Genomic DNA, 20,146 nt, shown 5'->3' with positions numbered 1-20,146 from the left:
TGCCCAACTGACAATTCTTGGATAGCATATACATGTCCACTTAACCCTAATCTTAGAGCCTAATTAAGAGGCCAGTCAACTACTGCTGCATACCCTCTCATTTTTAACTCATCTTATAAAAATGAAGAAACAAAAGGAAAATTCTGAAAAATAAGGGCTTTCCACTGCTTTCAGTTCTTTCTTGTACTGTCCCACTCAGGCTAATTCTGTCGTAAGCATCCATTATAAACAGAAATGTAAGCATTTACCTTAAGCAGAAATAGTCACAGATCCTGCCCAGCTTGTCACACTGTCCGCTTGAAAAATTTCTCACTTCCTCGAATCTGGTGCTAAAAACTAATTTTCAACAGTGCCTTAACCGAGTTGTTACTCACTGGGCCATTCACAAGTTACACATCCATGAAAATTATGTTGAATATAAATTAGTGTCCAATAGACACAAATCCTGTTCCAGCACATCTAAAGGAGATAGTTCCATATTTTTCTTCATGTTTAGTTATTAAGAAGTTTACAGATAAACTGCATGTATCTAATCATTTTCAAACAACTGAGACAAAACGGCAAGTAGGTAGGTTGTAATTGTGCTCAAATGATTTAAATATGAGCTGTTCATTCTTGAGCATGCTTTTGTTGGCTTCTGCATCCATCCTCAGCCTTCCTCTCTGAATGAGCTCCTGTCTCTATTCCCTAGCGAGATGCTGTCCCATCATAACCAACTTACTCCCATTTGCAGCTTTGGGTACCAGACTACTTCACTGCTCTTTCTCCATAAGGTCTCCAGTCAGTTCTGAACAAAACTAATCACTAGACTCTAGTGTCATCATATGACTCTTCAGAAAGATTATGCTTCATATAGACTTTCCTTTTTTTTTTTTTTAAAAAAAAAAAGGCTTATGCACCTGTAAGAGTTTCATTTTGTTTTAACCTAAATCACCAGTGGTTTCCCTGTGTAGTCAATGGACTATGGGCAGATCCAGAGAATGATTCCTCTTACTAAAATCCTTTTCTAGTTTCAAGCTTACTTTATCTGGAGGTATGTCTCTCATCTTGATGTTTCCAAAATAAAATGTCTACACCTAGTAGAGAGGCGGGATATAAGATGTATCTTAATTCCCAGCATTTTTTGGATGTTACTATAAGTGGGCTCCACCTGCTTAACGACTACAGATTTTGCTACAGGGTCTAGGTATTGCACCACCTTTGCCCCTCTGTGGGTCTCACTCAAAGGAACCTGCGGTGTTGAGAAGAATATGCCAAAATGAAATAATCTAATATCAAGATGTAAATCTCCATCTTCAGAATTTGATACAGAAACCAGGTTTGAAAGAAAAGAAGTTTCACATACCAACTCCTTAAGAAAACTGCTACAGACACATCTATTCAGGGAAACTTTCTTATTAAGAAGTTTTGAGCCCTGTCACTTACATCGTATAAGTGATAGATTCTACAGGAATATCAGGTGTCACTAACACAAATCAATTTTATCAACAAACTTTCTCATTGAATACGAGATCAGACTTGTTAAAAAAATTCTTTTTGTCAAGCCATAATATTAAGCAGTGGTTAGATTCCTTTCTAGATACTCTTAGGGCCCTTAATGAAAAACAAATGCCCACAAAAGATCAACCAAAAAATCCCAGAAATGAAGTTGTGAATGTCAGGAATACATAAAAAATTTCAGACAGAAAACACACCCTATATCTAATCCCCCCAAATCCAAATGTGAATCTTCTAATGACAAAGTCATTAGAAATCAGCCATCATTAGCTCTGCTGCTCACAGAACTGCTCTCAGACCAGCACACTATGACCTCTTCTCCAGTTTCCTGACTTTCTTCTAAACAGGTTTTCTTAAAATTATCATTACCGTACTAGTAATGGCAAAGTATTGCATCATTTCGGTAAGATACAGCTATACCATCCTGTATTTTTCCAGCCACACAACTGGTATTTAGGCAAACATTCTGCTTTTTCTGCATCATTAATGTTATTGATAAAGTTATCATCTCCAGGGATTGAAGACCACATCTTTTTAAAGATTCCTTTTATTTCTAATGTTCCTTGAACTCATTTGTATTATCATTGCATTGCTGGCCACATATTTCCTTCACAACTATTCAATTAAATTTGAAATTTTATACATTTAATTGCTTTTAAACTGTCTTCTGCACCTTTTCCTGATTTTTATATAGTGATTGTTTATAAGTTCTTGCCATCCCTTCATCACTGAGGCTGAACCAAAAACATATTCAACTAAAGTTACTGGTTTTTTAGAAAGCTCTTTTCATAGTTAATCAACAATCTTTTCTTTTCAACTTCAAACTTAAACTTATTTTTTCTTTTAAAAATCCCTCATGCCAATGAAGTTTTGTCATATTATTCCTTCTATTAGAACACGTCAAACCTTTCAAAACATCAGGAAAATACCGAAATATATATCCTTTACTTACTGAAATAGTCCCACGTTTGTACACACTGAATATATTCAGGCTGTTCTCACTCATCTTGTAGAAGTCAATTGTATGGATGAAGACGCCTTCATCCTTCATACAGGTAATTTCTGAACAGATTAACGTCATATGGCATGGCACACCGCAAATGCGACATCCCTTTTTAAAGACCTCCGTGGACTGAGATCAAAACTCTCATAAGCCATATCAAAAGCTGTGAATAGGTAAGAGAGCACCTTGCTGATTAATAATTCTCTCTTTGGTTAAAGAAGAAAGAATATTAAGACCAGCTGGGCTGGGTTTGTTTTCTGTTTTTCTGAGGGAGAGATTTTATTGGGTGATTCAAAAAAATTCTGTTTTGCTCGTAAAATTTATAAATTATATAAAAACTTTGAATAGTGAAGTGATTGCATTTCATTTAAAGTTATTCAGGGAATAAAATCCAAAGGTTACTGCAAAGGACTGCTGAAAGGTCCCACTATACTCAGCTACTAGAACTGGAAGAAAAAATTTGTGCTGATGTATTGATGAATGCAAAATAATGCACATGAACATAATTAAACTTAAATATTGATAAACATTAAAATACTAAAAGTAAATAGCTTTAAAAATCATCATCATCATCAGAAAGATGCCTTGAATTTTTTTTACAAATTCAATTCAGAAAACATCAAATCTGTGTGAGTGGGAAAAATGGTAGATAGTAACAGAAAAAAACCTAATACTAAACCGTAAAATAACAGAAGATCCTTTTAATTAGTGTACTGCTCCTTGACTACCAAGATGAGGCTACTGTGTGCCATCCTGGTCATCCCATCCCAACAGAAAAGAATAAAAAAAAAAAAGGGGGGGGGGGGGGAGGATAAACTAAGGAAGACACAGAAAGACTTGGAAAAGGTAGTCAGAGATATGCCACACAGATAACCAGCTACCTCCACTTCTGTACAAGAAAAGCTGGGGGGGGCTTAGGAAAGAAACAAATCCAGAACAATGTAGGAGTGAGGACTGGTGTGTGAGGATTATCCATTGCTTTCAACCATGCATGGAGAAAAGGGCACTCAAGTGTTAGGCATCTGCTTTAAAACAAGTAAGAGGAAGTGGGTTTTTGGTTTTGTTTTTGTTTTTACACACAGTGCATAATTGAACTGTTTTCTGAGGCCAAAAACTTCAAAAAAGTTTCTGACAAGCTTATGGAAGAGAAGAAAAATCTACCACAGGGTATAAAGCAAGATCGTCTGGATACAGCCTTGAAAAGATTAAATTTTTGGATGCTAGAAACTAAAAGACCACCACAGAGGAAGATTACTCTGTTATTTGTGTTTTTTCTTTTATGCTTTCCTATGTGACAACAGCTCAGCATCAGAATTGGTTACAGTGATCTTTTACCTAAAAAAAGTATAAAGTTTAAATATGCCACCAAAGCCTTCTCTTTGTTTGTTTGTTTTTAAAAACAAACACGCAAAACATCAAAACAAGCCCCAAACCCCAACACACTGCCTGGGTATTAATTGCAGTACATTTTTCAATTTTAATTACAGCAGGAAAATATTTTTTTTTTACTTAAGTCTAGCTCCACAAATGAATTAAACCTCAAAAACCTCATTGTCATTTTGTTGAAATAAATGAAACAGAGAGAAAGTAACCTGGCTAAGCCACAAACCAGTTCCTTAGGAGAGCCAAAATGAATAACTCTTATCTCCTTGCTTTCAGTGTTATGTTTACAACGCCAATAGTGCCCTTTTCTTTCCTCATATTTATTGCTGAAAAAAAGAGACTAGCATATATGATGGAAACACATAACAACATCTGGCACATTTTTTTTCTTATCATTGAAAAGTAATTATTTGTATGAAAAACAGTTATTTTAGATACACGCTTCATGCCTACTTTTACATAGAACACAAGAAGTTGCAGGCTCTTCACTGGGTCAAATACCCAGCCTTTATTGATGAGGTGATTGGCCAAATTTGTACTGACACAAAGAGCTCTTAAATGAAATGCCAGATGTGTAGGGGGGGTCTGGTGGTCCCTCTGAGGGGACTATTACAGACCTGATATTAAAACAGGAGCAATACTGCAGGATTCAAATTTCTCTGCATGAATTTTACCACCTACACCTAATAATTGTTTTTGATCTGCCACCGGGGAAAAAACTATACCCTAGCAAGAAGCAGCAGCAAGACAGGCCTATAAAATTGCTGATGAATACAGACTTGTCACAGCACTCTCCAAACTAGCCAGCTGCAACAAGGTCTTTTACCATCACATACCAACACACTTTTCAGGCCAGTCCCTCTGCTGCCTTCTCCTTGTCTCTCATCACCCAGAGCACACTCTCTCTTCTCTCTGCTTCTTCCTCCTCTTCATCCCTCGGCTGCTCCCTCTTCCTTGGCTGCCCAACAACAGAACCAGCCACAGCTGCACCTTACCTACACCAGCCAACCCACCACCGCTGAAGCCAGCCCACAGCTGTATGTTATCAATGCTGACTCACCAAGCAAGTTGTAAACATTTCTTTAAACTACAGCCATGTCTCAATAGTATGCTCCGATTAGTCATCAATGTTAACATCCCTGATCAGGTTAATGTCTCTGGTTAATCTGAATGGCAAAACAAAGGGCTGGTTCTGGGAATAAGGCTGTGCCTTTTATATTGATTGCTTTGTGTGTCAGAGGGAGATCACCAAGGAATTGCTTTCAGAGACTAAATATGCCTCTGGCATGTCTAAAAAGGTCTTAATCCACTCAGAGTGGGATTATCAACCCTTAAAGCACATGTGAGGTGTGAAGTAGCTGTACCAAGTCAAAGCAGTTGGGGATCTAAGCCTAGGCAAAAGGTACTTGTTCTGGCATGCCAACAGGCAACCCACTTGTCAAGCACACATTTAAAGACATTACAGGAATTCTGCACTCTTTATGTTGCTATCCATTTTATAGTTTCACAACAGAAAGAACCAGTAGTCTATATGGTATATCAGGTAAGTACATAAACATTTAGTCAGGTGAGACATACTTAAGTTTAATTTTCAATTAAAAAGGTCATTTTAATGTATGTCTCCATCCCCAAATGTTCACTTTGAGGGACAGCTTAAGGGTTATTTTCACCAAACTTAAAATGAATGATTTACAATATGAAAGTGCTGCTGCTCTATCAGCCAATACAATGGTTAAGAAAAAATCCAGTCTGTAAAAAGTCAAGAACCACTGTCCACAAGTTATGGTAGCTCTCCTGAGCACACCTGTGTTTGAACATATGTATAATAATTTGATCTGATACGTAACACTTAGGAAAAAAAGCTGTGAAGATGTAAAACACTATGACATTTTAGGCCCTGACAGAATCTGGATTTTTTTTCCCTTGATTATCAAAACCTGTGTGTGAAATTGCCAGAAATGTTGCACACTGGGAAAAACACAACTCAGTTCAGCTGAAACAGCTGCTCAAATAATTCCCTTATCACAGTTTTTAAATAATTGCTGTAGTAATTATTTATTACTGCAAGTATCTTTGCAGAATGTGCAAGTATAAATTATCACTGTGACAGGTAGAAAAGATGTCTCTTTTAGAAATGGAGCTGTGCTCCTGCTCACCGTCACAGTTAGGGAAATATTTTGCCTTTTGAGGTTCTTTGAAAGAGGACAAAAAGACTGAACACCTCTCCCAATAATATAGCTTATTTAGAAACAAAGTGAGATTGCAAAACTCTGGAGTGTGAAATGGCATGTAAATAGAGGTTTCATATTATACTGTAGCACAGAAGAAATTCAGATGGCTAATAAAAAATGTAGAAAGTAAATGTCATATACCTACATACACTAGCTATAAACCAGCCAAAACCAAGTTTTGACAAAAATATTGTTACTGTTAGCTGTATATATTGCAATATAGCTGGCACATCATGGCGTAACAGATCAGTAGTAACTTTGGTCTGTACTATATATGAGTTACTATATATACACTAAATGTATGTTTGAAGTAAACGGATTTCTTTTCAAACATTAGCTAGAGAAAGACCTTTGAGGGATTAAACTCTAGGATTATTTAATTGTTCCCACTGAAACAAACTGGTATCGAGTTTTGCTTTCAATTCCCCCAAAGCTCAATTTTTTCCATATGTACTTCTGGTATGAATCACTTCCAGTATGAAATGAGTAATTTTTTATGTCACTGAAAAGTTCTTTTTCCTCATTCGTTTTCCATCTTCAATTAGGAAGAATAAAGAGCTGATGCTGGAAGTCGCATCAGTGAGGATGCTTATTCTTCTTAAATGATTGGTAAGAAAATTATTTTAATCAATGGTATGGAGCAAGGTGAGATCAAAGGATTGAAGTTAACCACTCAGTAAGAGATCTAGGCATCTACAAAAAAGTCTGGAAGACACTGTAGCCTGAATTCACAACAACATAAAAACCTGCACTCAACTGCTGCCTCACCACACTAATTCCTAATAAAGGAATCTGATCTGATTTGATCTTATCTTATCTGATAAACACCCTCAGAAAACACTGAGGTATACAGGCACATGATCATGCGTGATCATCCATCAACTGGACTGCATTAAATAACCATGTATTTATTCTCAGCCCTTGAGTGGTGCCAATATGCCTCAATTTAAAGCAGATACAAGTGGCTAGGAAAATGTATGCAAATACAATGAACAGCAGCTCTTAAAGTAGTAATTGGTTCAATTTCTGATCATCTGACCACACAGTTGTAAACAATCTTTTTAAAGCGGTTGTATCACTGCAGCTGCAACCTGCCCTCTACATAATAGCTCCCTATTGCAGAGCACTCACACATAAAATGATCAGTGTCTGCTTCCCTTCTCATCCCAAGGGATGCTAACCATGTCAAATAAAAATGCTCTGCTTAAAGGGATAAAAATGGTTATCAGAAAAAGATTTTGCATGTGTTAGGAAGCACAGAACTCCTAAAGATGGTATAGCCCCTTACTATATGGAAATAACAGCCTTTTCAGAAAATATATTGCACCTTTGGATGGAAATCAGAATGATATATCTGATATGAATAATGTAGCATTTCATTGCTTATTAATGGTGAAGAAAGTTTTGCAGCATTTAATACCTGTGAACTTTTTAAAAATCAGCAGAACTTGAAAAGCTTCTAAGCTGTTCCACACACCCCCACCCTCCACCCACCTCTGCCCCATATTGGTCATCTTAAACATCTCCCCTTCTAGTTTGCTCACCCTGATCCCATTCTGAGGCACCAAGACGTAACATCAGCCTTAGGTTCCTCACCCAGCCCTACGTCCCTGGAAGTTCAGGGTCAGAACTGAACTGACTTGGCAGTCAGTTACCGATGGATTTTTTTTAATTTGTCTTGGCCACAGAGGTGAATGCGCAGAACACGCCCTCCTCTCAAGCATCCCTACTGCTTGTACTTTCCACATAGCTACTACTGGATAACTTACACTATGTCCAAATTTGATCTTTACCCTATAACCTCTAATTGGGGCAGCACATTTTGGCTTTTGTTTTTTACTAGGTTGCCAAATAAACAATGCAGCAGGCAGTTGTGTTTATCTGTCCAAGGTATTAATCCTATTTACTTAATCACGGGTCTTTTGATCTGTCATATTTTGATTATATTCAAATTCTCATGCTGAGAGTAAACATAAAAGAAAAAAAAATGGAGCACAATGTCTAGCTAGTAATTGGATATAAGAACCCTTCCCCCAAAGCCAAATTTTTGCATAAAACCCACCAAAGATCTAGCGAAGTCAGTTACAAAATAAATCTTATCCAACAGTTAGCAACGCCCCGACAGCAGCTCCCACACAGACCTCCAGCCATTTGCAAATCGGAAGCAGCAGACAGTAAATGAAGCAGCTTGGCTTTAAAAGCATGCCTGTTGGCGAGCTACCGAAGGCTGCAGACGCTGGAGGTTTAATCATTCACTGAAATAAAGGCCTGTTGGAGGGATCCCAACTCACCACCTGAGTCCGAGCTGCCTGCAGCTTTGAAATGTGTTAGCGTGCGGAACAGCCAGTGTAAATAGTGGTACTTAGATTCTACCTCTGAATTGGAGGTGGAATCTTCACTAGTAAAAGTTTTGATACTACTCTTGAGCAAGGTAGAGGTGAAAATTAAGTAATTACACTTGAATCAAAAGTACTTGTTCATCAAAAATTTGTTTCAGTTAATAAATGTTTTTTTTTTCCCCCTCAGTCCTATTGTGCATATTCTCTTTTTCCCGCCTCAGTCCTATTGTACATATTCTCTTTTCTATTCTTACATTTTCTAGGCATTTGTTTTAAAATTCAGTCTCATAAACCTTATGGATAAATCATAAAGATATTCTTCCATCTTACTGACACAATCAGTGTAATTTCTGAGAGCAATATTTCACTTAAACTTCATAAAATTCATAAGTGATGTGAAAACTCATTTGATTAGTTTGTTACAACCTTGATTTGGTATAAATAAACCTGTTAGACTCTACTGCTTTCATCCCTGTCTTGCAATTCTAGTATTCACTGCTGCAATAAATTAGTTCTTATAAATAATAAAACATCATAAAACAAATTCAAAAGATGCTGTAAACAGGGAACAAAAAGGAAATTATATAGTGCAAAGCTTTTTGAGTGTAAACCCCCTGATACATGTTGTAACCAGCCAGTTAATAACTGCTTTGTAATTTTTTGTAATCTGAAATGAAACAGAGGGGATAAAACTAACAAACAAGTCATAAAGTACAATTGTTACCTGTTTGGAGTGATTATTGCCACTGACAACCAAGTTCAAAATCTTGTAATAAAGAACATGTTTTTATATTTCCTCCAGTGTAGCTATTATCCCTTGTGCTGGGAAATACATATAGTCTTTATCAACAAATAATGTGTCACACAAAATACATGCTTGTGCAGATGCTGAATATTTGCAACAGCAACATGCCACAGGTTTTACCACCATTCTCATCACACACTGCTCTCTCTCCCTTATTCACCCAGAACAGATTTTCCAGGCTGAACAGAATATGTAATGGTTGTAAAAATCCAGGGGACCCAGGAATGGGTACCATCTTCACTATGTCATGCTATAATGCAGGAGCTCTCTTCCACCATGAAGAGGACATACAAATATAAATAGAAACCTCTTACAGAAACAAATTAAACTGGCAAAGTCAAAAACAACAGCAAATACCGTTGTTTACAGGACACAGACTGGCAATCTTTGTAATTGGCCCCGTTACCATTTTTAGCTATAACACTCCAGACTTTTCAGGAATGTGTTACTTAACTGTAATTTTTTTTCAGTGTTATACTTTAGCAGATCTTCACCATTAACTTGCAGCCAAAATGTCATTCTGTTATGCTGCCAGCATTAGAACACTGACCTAATTTGTCCCTTCTATTGCATGTTCAACACAGAGCCAGAAATAATTAAAAAAAAAAACAAAAAAAAAACCCAACAACAAAAAAAAAACCCAACCAAAACCTTTCCTGTCTCACGGTTATTTCCCAGAATTTGAAATAGTATTTTATTACCAGTGTTCTCTAACTGGAAGCATAAGAAGAGGATGGAAAGTGAGAATCAGAAAGACAAAGTCAACAAATGTCTAGCTGTTTAACAATTCTAAGTTACTTATTTTGTATTCATAGAAAAAGTTTAGTTGCTTTAAAAAATTTGGACATTTTAAATACCACTTTATCCTCCTCTTCTCCTGCCAAGAAGCCCCCACCAAATAAAACTTTTAAGTTCTGCCATGCAAATACACATATGCCTCACCTGAACATCCCTTATCTTGGCTTCATATTACTCAAAATAAAAAGGCATTCATTGAATCCTTTCATTATTATAAAGAGATACAAACAGTTATTGCACTTCATTTTTTTATCACAAATAGAAACAAGATCCTATTATATTATTTTTAAGGAACGCAACTTCTGAACATTTTTATAGTGCTAAATGGTCTCAGGATAGACTTCAGATGATAACTCAAGTAATTCTAGTACTACACAAAGCGATCTTTACGTAGTATTTAGTATGCATATGCTTAAATTCTGGGACAAATTTTAAGTATGAAAATACCATGGAATACTGTATAAATGTGGAGAAAATAAATTTCAGAGAGTTTGATGGAAAATCAATAGACAAAAAGGTAACCATTTCAGATAGCGATATACTTAGTATAAATTGAACTGGAAAGGTTCCCAGCTTTAGAGTATGTTTCTGTGCTCTCCCAGCTGATGGAGTATTGCTAAACTGTGGTCTGAGTCATGACCAGCTGCCTGAACAGAAATGTCTGAGGAATGTTTTCCTCGTGCTGTTTGCTCCACAAGAAATTAATTAACTTCACGAGTAAGATATTTAGATAAATTGTTACACATAGAAAAACATTTTTACAGACTTAAATATTCAACAATGTTGAAAGTGTACTCACATACTAATGACTAATGTCTACAACCAGAAAAAAAAGTAATCTACCTTCCCTCCAAAAACCAAGACAGGAAAGCAAAAAACAGTGACAAATGGAATTAATAAAACATCTAGAAAATGTATCGGGGGATCAATATGACAATTAATGGCCTGTTTGGCATCTCCCTGAGATGAAAGAATGAAAGATTAATGCTCAACAAAATTTATTTCTTTTTCCTTGAGTTAAAGGTGCTTAAAGAAGACACAAATTCAATGCAGCAAAACCATAACCAGTCACAGAAGAATGCTATAAGCCACTTACAGGAACGAGGAATTTTTTTATTTCTTCCAAGGCATGACTCATACGAGAATACGCTTCCCCAGGTGGAGCAAACACTTCAATTAATACGTGAAGCTCATCACTCAAGTGTGCATATTTGGCTTCTCCACTTTTTCTTAGTTCTTCCTCCTATGAAAAAAGGGTGGGTGTTTTTTTTTAGAACTGGGAATCTACTAATTTTGCATTGATTTAGCATTTACAGAGAACATAACAAAAGGAGATAATATAAGCAGACTTCTAAACCTTTTGAGAAATAAAAGCCTAGTCCAAGCCACTTGAAGATTTAATAATCAATTTTTGGTGTTTGAATGATAAAACCAAGATAATTATCATCTAAGACAGATTTTAATCAGCACAGTGACAAAATGCTAAATATTCCAGAAGCAAGTACTGAAATATTAAATCCATAATGGAAAGGCTGCATTAACCTTTCTGAATCTCAGCTGTTCACAATAAAATGAAATAAAGATCCATTAAACCATTCTGGAGCTCTTTACAAATGCTACTGTTTATTAAATTCGTTATGTTATTTAATGAATATCCGCAGATTGTACATTTTAGTATCACTAAGGAAAGTATGCCCTAGTATTTCTATTTGAGACATGAGATCTGAGTTTCAGTCCCAGTTCTGATGTATGGTACCTATGCAATCTAGTGTACACTGGTTAAGATGGTGATTGACCGCATCGAGATTTACCTTGACAATCTTTGGGTCCCAGTTTTCCAGGTATAAAATAAACCTAATAATCCTACTTCATGTTAGAGCATGTTCTGAAACGTCAACCCACTTCCTTATGCAAAGCTTTGAGACAGCGAATGAAAATTGCTATACACATTAATAGTAGTCACCTCTGCATAAAACCCAAAGATATAAAACAGTGATCATGTTAATGGCATCGGCTATGACAACATAATGAAAAAATTATGTCATTACTATACTAGACAGTAAGAAGTAATACTGAAGAAATGATGAGCTGAAAACAGTCTTCAAAAATATTTTGAGAAACGTATTTTTTAAGAAAATATGTATGTATATCTACATTATATAGTTAGAAAACATAACCACAAAAAAGAAGTAAACTAATTTGCTTAAAACTGGTAAGAAGTTATAGATTTTTAGTATATACTAAAATAGTACTTTATGAACATTGAGATAGCTAAGATATAAAAGTTATACATATAACATATATATCTTATATATATATATATAACTATAGATTTCAATTCTTACTTACTTAGCTTAATTCTGCATTAACTTCACTTATTTTAGCCTTGTCTAATTTACACCATTACTTAACAACAGATTATATGCATGATGATATGCTTCAAACAATACACACACCATTCTTTTTGTCTGCATTAGAAAATCCAGCCCCAAAGACTTTCTGGTCTTTCACAGAATACTCAACAGTTACATCCTTTAGCTCCAGAGCCCTAGATCTGACTCCATGGTAAGTCAACATTTTGCAGATGATGATAAAATTAAAACTCAATAAATGTGATCCATTACTTTATTTGAAATATTTGGAAATTGACATAGTTGTTTTCAACTAAAAACTAAAAATTAAGACAAGCAGCACAGATGGCAGATTATTTTTATCTTTACAGTTAAAGTATCTTTGGCATTTTAGCTTATCACTCAAATCTCATTGAAATGTCCATAAGAACCAAAGCATAATGGTCTACCATGAGATGTTACCGTACTTTTCAGTCTTCTGGAAAAAAAGAACCACATTTGATTGCAGCTTCTGGAATAATTCAACATGAAGTATTTCAACAGAATTAAGTTTTAATAGTTCTAAAGTGACATCTTTAGAATTGTTGAAAGATTCTTCCATATTGCTTTTTTAAGATTCTTTAAAAAAAAAAAAACAAACAAAAAACCAAAAAGCCCCAAAGGTTGACTTTCAGGAGAAGACTACCAACAAACTTTGTAAAGATATATAAATTGGATCCTTTTTTCAAATGTAGAAAAAGGAAAAAATAATACTTGGCTCATTATTTTGATGAGGATTTTGCACACTAAGATATCAGAAACATGGTTTTATAACACAGACTCGTCTTGTTAGGTATATGCTTGTATGGTGGTAACAACAGTAATGATGTTTTTATTTTAATTTCTCAGCAAACTCAGGACTTCTTCAAACACACTGTTTTATAACCTTCCTTCCAGGTTCAGCACATGCCTTCTGTCATTACTCAGCAGTCACTTCTACAGCTGTTAGCAACCACACACTAGGGCTGTGAGACCCTTAACATCTCTTTCTGAGGAGATATAATGATGTTTTTTCATGTGGAATGCGTGGGATTAAAGACTGAATTTTCACACCCTCTTCCCACAACAGGGTAAAATGTCAGGAAAATGCTTCTTTTGTTTTAAGTCTGTGTGTTGATAAAGAGAAATCACCTCAGGAAAAATCTGGAAGAGTAAGAACTCATAGAGCATGTGAGCACCATACCAAACTTTGCTTCCCAAAGCCAGTGAATATGTCTGAGTATTTTAGGACTGAACGTAGCCTTACACTTGCTCGTATGTTGGGTGTCAGACATCTAATAAGCCAAACAACAGATGTAACTCACACTGTTGAAGAGGTGCTTGTCGATATGGAAGGTGACGACTACCAGCAGGTCATACAGCTTTCCGAGTGTGGTATGGATGAACAGGCTCTCCCAGGAGCACGTGAAGTTGGGCAACACCTTTGTAAGTCTTCATTAGCAAGCAGCACAGCCCAACTGCACAGCAAAACGGTCAGTGCTGTGGACCCGACATCCACAGTACTTATATGATGACAGCATTACCCCTTCTCTAGCCCTTCAGTGGGTTTTGCTTCCTGCTCGTTGTAGCCTGGTTGCACACACCGAGTTCCCATTATAAGTCAGACAGCCCTCCTGGAGCCCAGCTCTGGCTTAGTTTCACACCCTGTGGTCTCTGCTCACTGTAAGCCCATCACTGGGAATGCTCAGGAGGCTCTCTAAACTGCACTTCTGATTCAGACTAAAACACTAAGTAATAAATACTCCACGTAGTACTTGTAACATGGACTGAAACAGATTATGAGATTTCTAGTGTCTTACATGAAGGCAAAATGAGTGAGATTATCATAACTCGATCTTATATGGTGTTATTTGTAAGGTTATCTGGGAGCTGTTTGCCTTGCAAGACTCGGCATCCCTAAAAGTCTCTGGTGCACCAGTCCAATTACCTGTGGACTTCAGCTGTTTCTCATATAACTCTGCCTTAACCACTGGTGAGGTCCAGCTGTTTCCTATAGTGCTCTCTGTAACTTTTGTCAGATTCTAATAGCTTTTTATGTTCTACAATTTCCCACGTCACCTCCATCAGTTTTCCAGACCCTGTCCCGCTTGCACAGCCTTGGCCGGGGTTTACCCAGCAGCCCAGTCATTCGCCCACGGCCCTGGCATGGAAATGGTAAGGCCTTCAGCCTGCTCCTTTAGACAGGAACCGAATCACAGTGAAAGACAATGTGCACTGAAAGCCTGATGGATTTACTGTAGAGAACTACCCTGAAAACAATCAAAATTAAGTTTTAGGCACTGGATCATAGGGAAAAAAAAAACCAAGAAGCCTGGGACCTGATCAGCTATGATTTATAAAATGAACAGAAAAGTTTCCCTGGGGTTTTGGATCAGTGATGGCAACCTGCCCTAGTACTGACCCCCAGGTTAATACTATGGGTTTATTTACTGCGTGGTGATGATGTTTAACACTATTGTGGGATGAGCACAACAGAGGAAACACACACCACGCTCCAGAGGCAACTGCCTCCTCATCCTGATCCTCTTCCGCTCCCTTCTGCATGCCAATTGCCTTCCTCTCTCAAGACTGACAGTACTACATTCCACAGGCGAACACAGCTCCCCTCACACTACGTGCTTCAGGCTTCCTTCTCCTTCATCTGCTGCCTTACAGTGTGTCTGCCACACAGTGCTGAAATCCACCCGCCCTTAACCTGATGCATGGCTCCATAACCCACTCCCTCATAAAAGATAACAGATATTCTGAAGCACCTGCTGTGTTTTATAACTTCCGGTTGACCAAAGCAGGGAAAATGAATTACAAAACTCTAGAACAGAAATTTGAGTAGTACCGACCTCTGCAAACGTGAGGCATGTGAATGATAAGAACATAAAGGCCAAGAAAAATGATGAGTTATCTCTGGATGCAAAAGCAGCTTTACCGTTTTAAAAGGATGTGTGCTGATGGAGAACTATTTCTGTCTGGAACCCCAGTCAAAATGTTTGAATAAAACTACTGGAAGGAACTTGAAAGAGGAAATGGAGTTTGCATAGCAAACAAAATTACACAATCCAGACTGATGAATAAAAAGTGTCCTCATAACACTGAAATAACAGAATATCCAAGAACAATAGAAGAGGAACATGCAGCAAGAGCTGTGTAGATCTCAGGGACAAACTTCATTAATACAATACACAAAGCTTCCTATAATGTAACAAATACAGCTATGATAAGAAACAATGGGTACTTGAAGAACAATATGAGAATTGCAGTGCATTTCATACCTTACAAGAATTTGCAAATAAAAGCATAGCACAGAGACTAGACAAAGATGGTAACCAGAGCACTGTTGCTACAGAGGCATTATTCATAACACCAATGGACAATGCTACTGAAGAAAATTAATGAGAACGCAGTTTGACAAATGCAAACCTATTAATTTTTAATGTGGACATAAATGCAAAAATCAAGATGTTGTCTGCAACACTGATTGTCGTAAAAGTAACAAGTGAACTATATGGTAACAAGTAAATCAGAACATATATAATTTCTTGGTGATTCCTGTTTTGGGATTAAAAAAGCTTTCAGAACCTAGATCCCACCAGTGGAGAAACAGAGAACAAATAAAAAGAGGAACAATTTGCAAATGGATGAGGTGGAATGGGACAGTTCTCAGCAGAGTACAGAGCAAAGCTAAAAGAGCTTAACCATCCCTTTACTCTTGTTTTTAAACCAGTTAATTCTCATTCCAGGAAGAAGATTGGGTAAAATGGAGCTGGTGAGTACATGAGGATTGCTCATACAGCAGAGCAAAGAGCGTGGGTGTACAACACCTACAGTCAGCCACAGAGTCCCCATAATGAAATGCAGGTATGTAGGAAGAACATTGCTTGCAACCGAGGAAATTACTGGAGATACAAGTGACAACAATTACTTTTCTATACTTGACCCATTACTAATGTTCCCATAGTTACTTGGGCCACATGGAGGAGATATTTGTGTACATTCAGTACTCCCTTGGACAAACAGGCCCTTCAATTCAAGGGCACTTTATTTCCTGATGCTTTCCATAATTAAAGGCAACATCTTAACGGCAAGGAAGTACTAAGCTGTACCTAGATCGTATTTTTGTTTAGATAGGTGAGAATGAAAACAAAAATAAATCAGTAGAAGAATGTGATGATAACACAACCGTTGGATCACTGTTGAAAGAGCCCAAACACCTGGGATGAAAATGAGATGGACAAGAAATATAAATTCCATGAAAAAAAAAATAATTAGGAGAAAGGTTAACACATTAAAGTGGTATGTGCCAAAACTGAGGCTACAAGCAGTGACTGTTGCGACCAGCAACTAGTGATCTATGTATAAATTACTTGCCAGAAAACTGACAGAGCAGAGATAGGGTTCACAAACCTACAAATGTTCCTACACTTGTACAAAGCTAAAACAGCATAGATAAGAATCACCCGGTCATTAGACAATGGCTGCTAGAACTAAACAAGCCAAAGATGTTCAATGAGTTATAACCAATGGATTGAAAGTTTGAAAAGCTAATGCAGGAAATTAAAGATCCTCAAGAAATATACAATTACCATACCACCTAAAGATGCTTCCCAAGAAGATTATGTTCATCTTAAAACTTATGACTATGACTAGGGACCACTGCATTCAGGGTGCCTTCAGATTCAGGAATATTTTAACTTAATTAATGACAGTACAAAATAACATTTTTTATTTATGAGAGGCTAATTACCAACCTGTTGCAACCAAATTACATGGTAGGTTGTTTGAACTCCCACCAAGCTGTTACTTTTACTACGGACAAAACCATACCTTACATGAAGTTTTTGTTTTGTTTTTTTATTTCTTAATAAAGTTGTAAAAGTTTAATCGAAGAATTATTAGTGGTCTAGTTCCATACTAACACTTGCAGCTCCAATTACATGTAGGTGAAATGACACAAACTTTCTAGTGTCTGACCCTTTCATGCTTACCCTTCCTCTGCCCTGGGGGGTCTTAAGGTTAATGGCTTCAGCTGGGGACTGGGTATTGCTGTGAGTTGGCGGCACCTTGAGTCCTTTGCTGCAAGATGTATAACACCACACCTGCGGTAAATTTTAGTTTTGTCAACATGCTACATAAATTGCTCTTTCTCCACCATTTTGCATCTCCATTCCCCATCCAAATTCACTATATATGGTAAATTTTACATATGCTGTATGTTTTTATTTGCTTTCTTTTTAACTCATAAAGTGGTTTTACCCAGCTCCCAAGGTTGCACTCCTTTAATGACCAGTAATTGACCTTTATGCCAAGTCCCTGTTTACAGCCCTGGAGCCTTTCCGTACCATCCCATGCCTTTGCTTTCAAGGCCTCCACTTCCATCCCACTCCTCTACTCCCCTGTCCTGCAGTTTTATTCTAGGGCCATAGCGGCACCCTCTACACAGAATAATGACTTATTGTTGCTATCCTCTAGTTACAAATACAGCACGAATCTAGGCAAAAGGTAAAACAACATAGGTAAGAATCACTTGGCCGTTAGACAACTGCTGCTAGAAGTAAGCAAGCTCAAAAGGAGCTGGGAGCAGACCAAGGCCAGCCCAGAGCAATCCCAGCAGGTCCCAAGTTCTGTGGGGGCTGCTTTAGCACAAAGCCAGCACCCTGCGACAAGCAACGGCAACACCATGTTTACTGAGACACAGGGCTACAAGCATCAATGGAAGAAAACAGGAATTACCTGTTGACTTTGCTGATATATAAAGTATATTATATATATATATATATATATATATATATATATATAAATACTCCCCTAATACAGAGATTGCTTTTTCGGGTACAAATGTTTAATGCTCAACCTAAAGACAGACACAGCTGGACGAGGCCTGCTGCTTTCAATGCGCTCCCCAGTTCAATCAGAGGATTTCAACACTAGATTATACACGTGATTTTCTCAAGGTTTAAAAACAATCGTTTGGGCTCTGCCACAGTATGAGCTGTGATTGCTAGGGCTACTGCTGAGGATGAGTCTCTGCAGTGACTGAGCAACACCAATTAGCACAGACCACATTCCCAAACCCCACCGCCGCTTTAGGACGGGCTCCTCACTATGATACAGGGTTTTGTTTTGTTCAACTATACCAGGCTACTGACAGTCAAGAGCCAAATCAACCCACTCAGAAGGATAAATACAGTTATTTGGTGCTCTAAAAAAAATTAAGTCTAGAGAGATTTTATAATGGCTGATTAAATTGTAAGAACTTTAAGAGCTTACTGTGTCAAAAATAAAGCAACAAGCCTGTGGTAGATGGGAAAAAGACCCTATGAGCAAAGCAGACATAGCTTTGTTTACAGTGGTTAGAGGAAAACACACTTCCTTTTCCTCTGCTATCATTCTTACTTTCCAGAAAACATTTTGCTAGTTCTATAACATCTTTCTAGCTCTGTTTATTTTATTGCATTTTGAGCCAAGTTATCATAGTTTATAAATGTTAATCCCTTTTTCCCTTCTCTGTAATTATTGTTATTGTTATTATTATTGTTGTTGTTGTTGTTGCTATTGTTATTTTTATTATTATTATTACTATTTTATTATTGGTCCTATGAAATGCAGCTTTTTCTCCAAGGATTAGATAGAAAGACTATTTGTATTATAAGATTTGCAAAGGGTATTATGTCTTTAAGTATAGGGACTTGTGTGAAAGAAACGTTTGGAAGTTCTCAAGGTTCTGAATGAATTCTTTTGCTATGCACTATCAAACCAAAATATAAGCCAACTCCAACTGTATAGTAGTCAAGTACTTTAAAGAGTTTGGTTTTGGTCACCTGAAATAAATATAAGAAAGAGTGTTTGCACCATAGAGAAAATTCTGGAGGGAAAAATCCATGCCTAACCTGTTTTATGTATAAGCAGAATGAAGAACTTGTATTTCCAAAGAGTCAGCAGAGGGCTACTGTGTACACTTACCTTTAACTGTGAAGGAAACTGAAGATTCACTTTGGGAATTTATTTATCTGTATATTGAAACCTGATTTCATGATGAAAGCTCCAAGTACCACTTAAAGGTAACTTGCTTAACCACCCATTTGATGCAGGATGCTTCCTCAAATAACAGCCTGAAGGATAAATCCACTGATGCATGTAGGCACTACTTTGGTGCCTAATTGCTATTGTAGGTGGCTACACAAAGAGATTTCCATGTCTTCCCTGATCTAACTATATAGTCTACTCACTTAGCTTATAGCTGCAAAAGAACTTAAACACCTAGGATTTAGGCACGACTTCGATCCTAAACACCGGATTGTGGCCATCCAAACTCCTGTTCCATTGCCTCTTATCCTTGAAATCTACAGACACCAGAGCTGTCCACAGTAATACTCCTCAGACACAGAAGTGTCTGACCAGCAGCACCATATTACGATGAAGGAGTTCTGACAGTTCTTTCATGCTTAAGTTTCTTTGGGATCCATAACCTAGTGAGGGACTAAATAAGATAAAGATATTCTGAATACACTCCTACTGAACACAAAAGCAGCACTGCTGCCCTTTCTCTTAATCAGGTACCAGTTGGAACTCTCATCAAGTTACGCATTACAAAAGTAAGGAAATAGGTGTTCATTTTAGGGAAGCTGCTAGATGAATCCCACAAGAACCATCTGGGGTATTCATAAGTGATCCAGAAAACGAGCTGAACAGTAATAAAAATTCTCCAG

The 20,146-nt window shown here is 37.2% G+C and overlaps 1 protein-coding gene across 7 annotated transcripts in view; it reads right to left on the bottom strand.

The window, feature by feature from the left end:
* Window positions 1-20,146, bottom strand: part of KHDRBS2 (KH RNA binding domain containing, signal transduction associated 2) — a 393,362-nt gene that overhangs the window by 191,146 nt on the left and 182,070 nt on the right. For all 7 annotated transcript variants that reach the window (XR_005828603.1, XR_005828605.1, XR_005828602.1 and 4 more), the window contains exon 4: window positions 11,153-11,299. Coding sequence is in view for 2 of the 7 variants with exons in the window: in XM_040599141.1 (XP_040455075.1) it covers window positions 11,153-11,299 (147 nt within the window). In the remaining 5 variants the exon portion in view is untranslated. The remainder of the gene's footprint in view (window positions 1-11,152; window positions 11,300-20,146) is intronic.

The sequence above is a fragment of the Falco naumanni genome, chromosome 6, assembly GCF_017639655.2.
Source record: "Falco naumanni isolate bFalNau1 chromosome 6, bFalNau1.pat, whole genome shotgun sequence".
Classification (NCBI taxonomy): domain Eukaryota; kingdom Metazoa; phylum Chordata; class Aves; order Falconiformes; family Falconidae; genus Falco; species Falco naumanni.
Note: the sequence above shows the minus strand (reverse complement) of the source record. Positions and strands in the feature narration are given on the sequence as shown.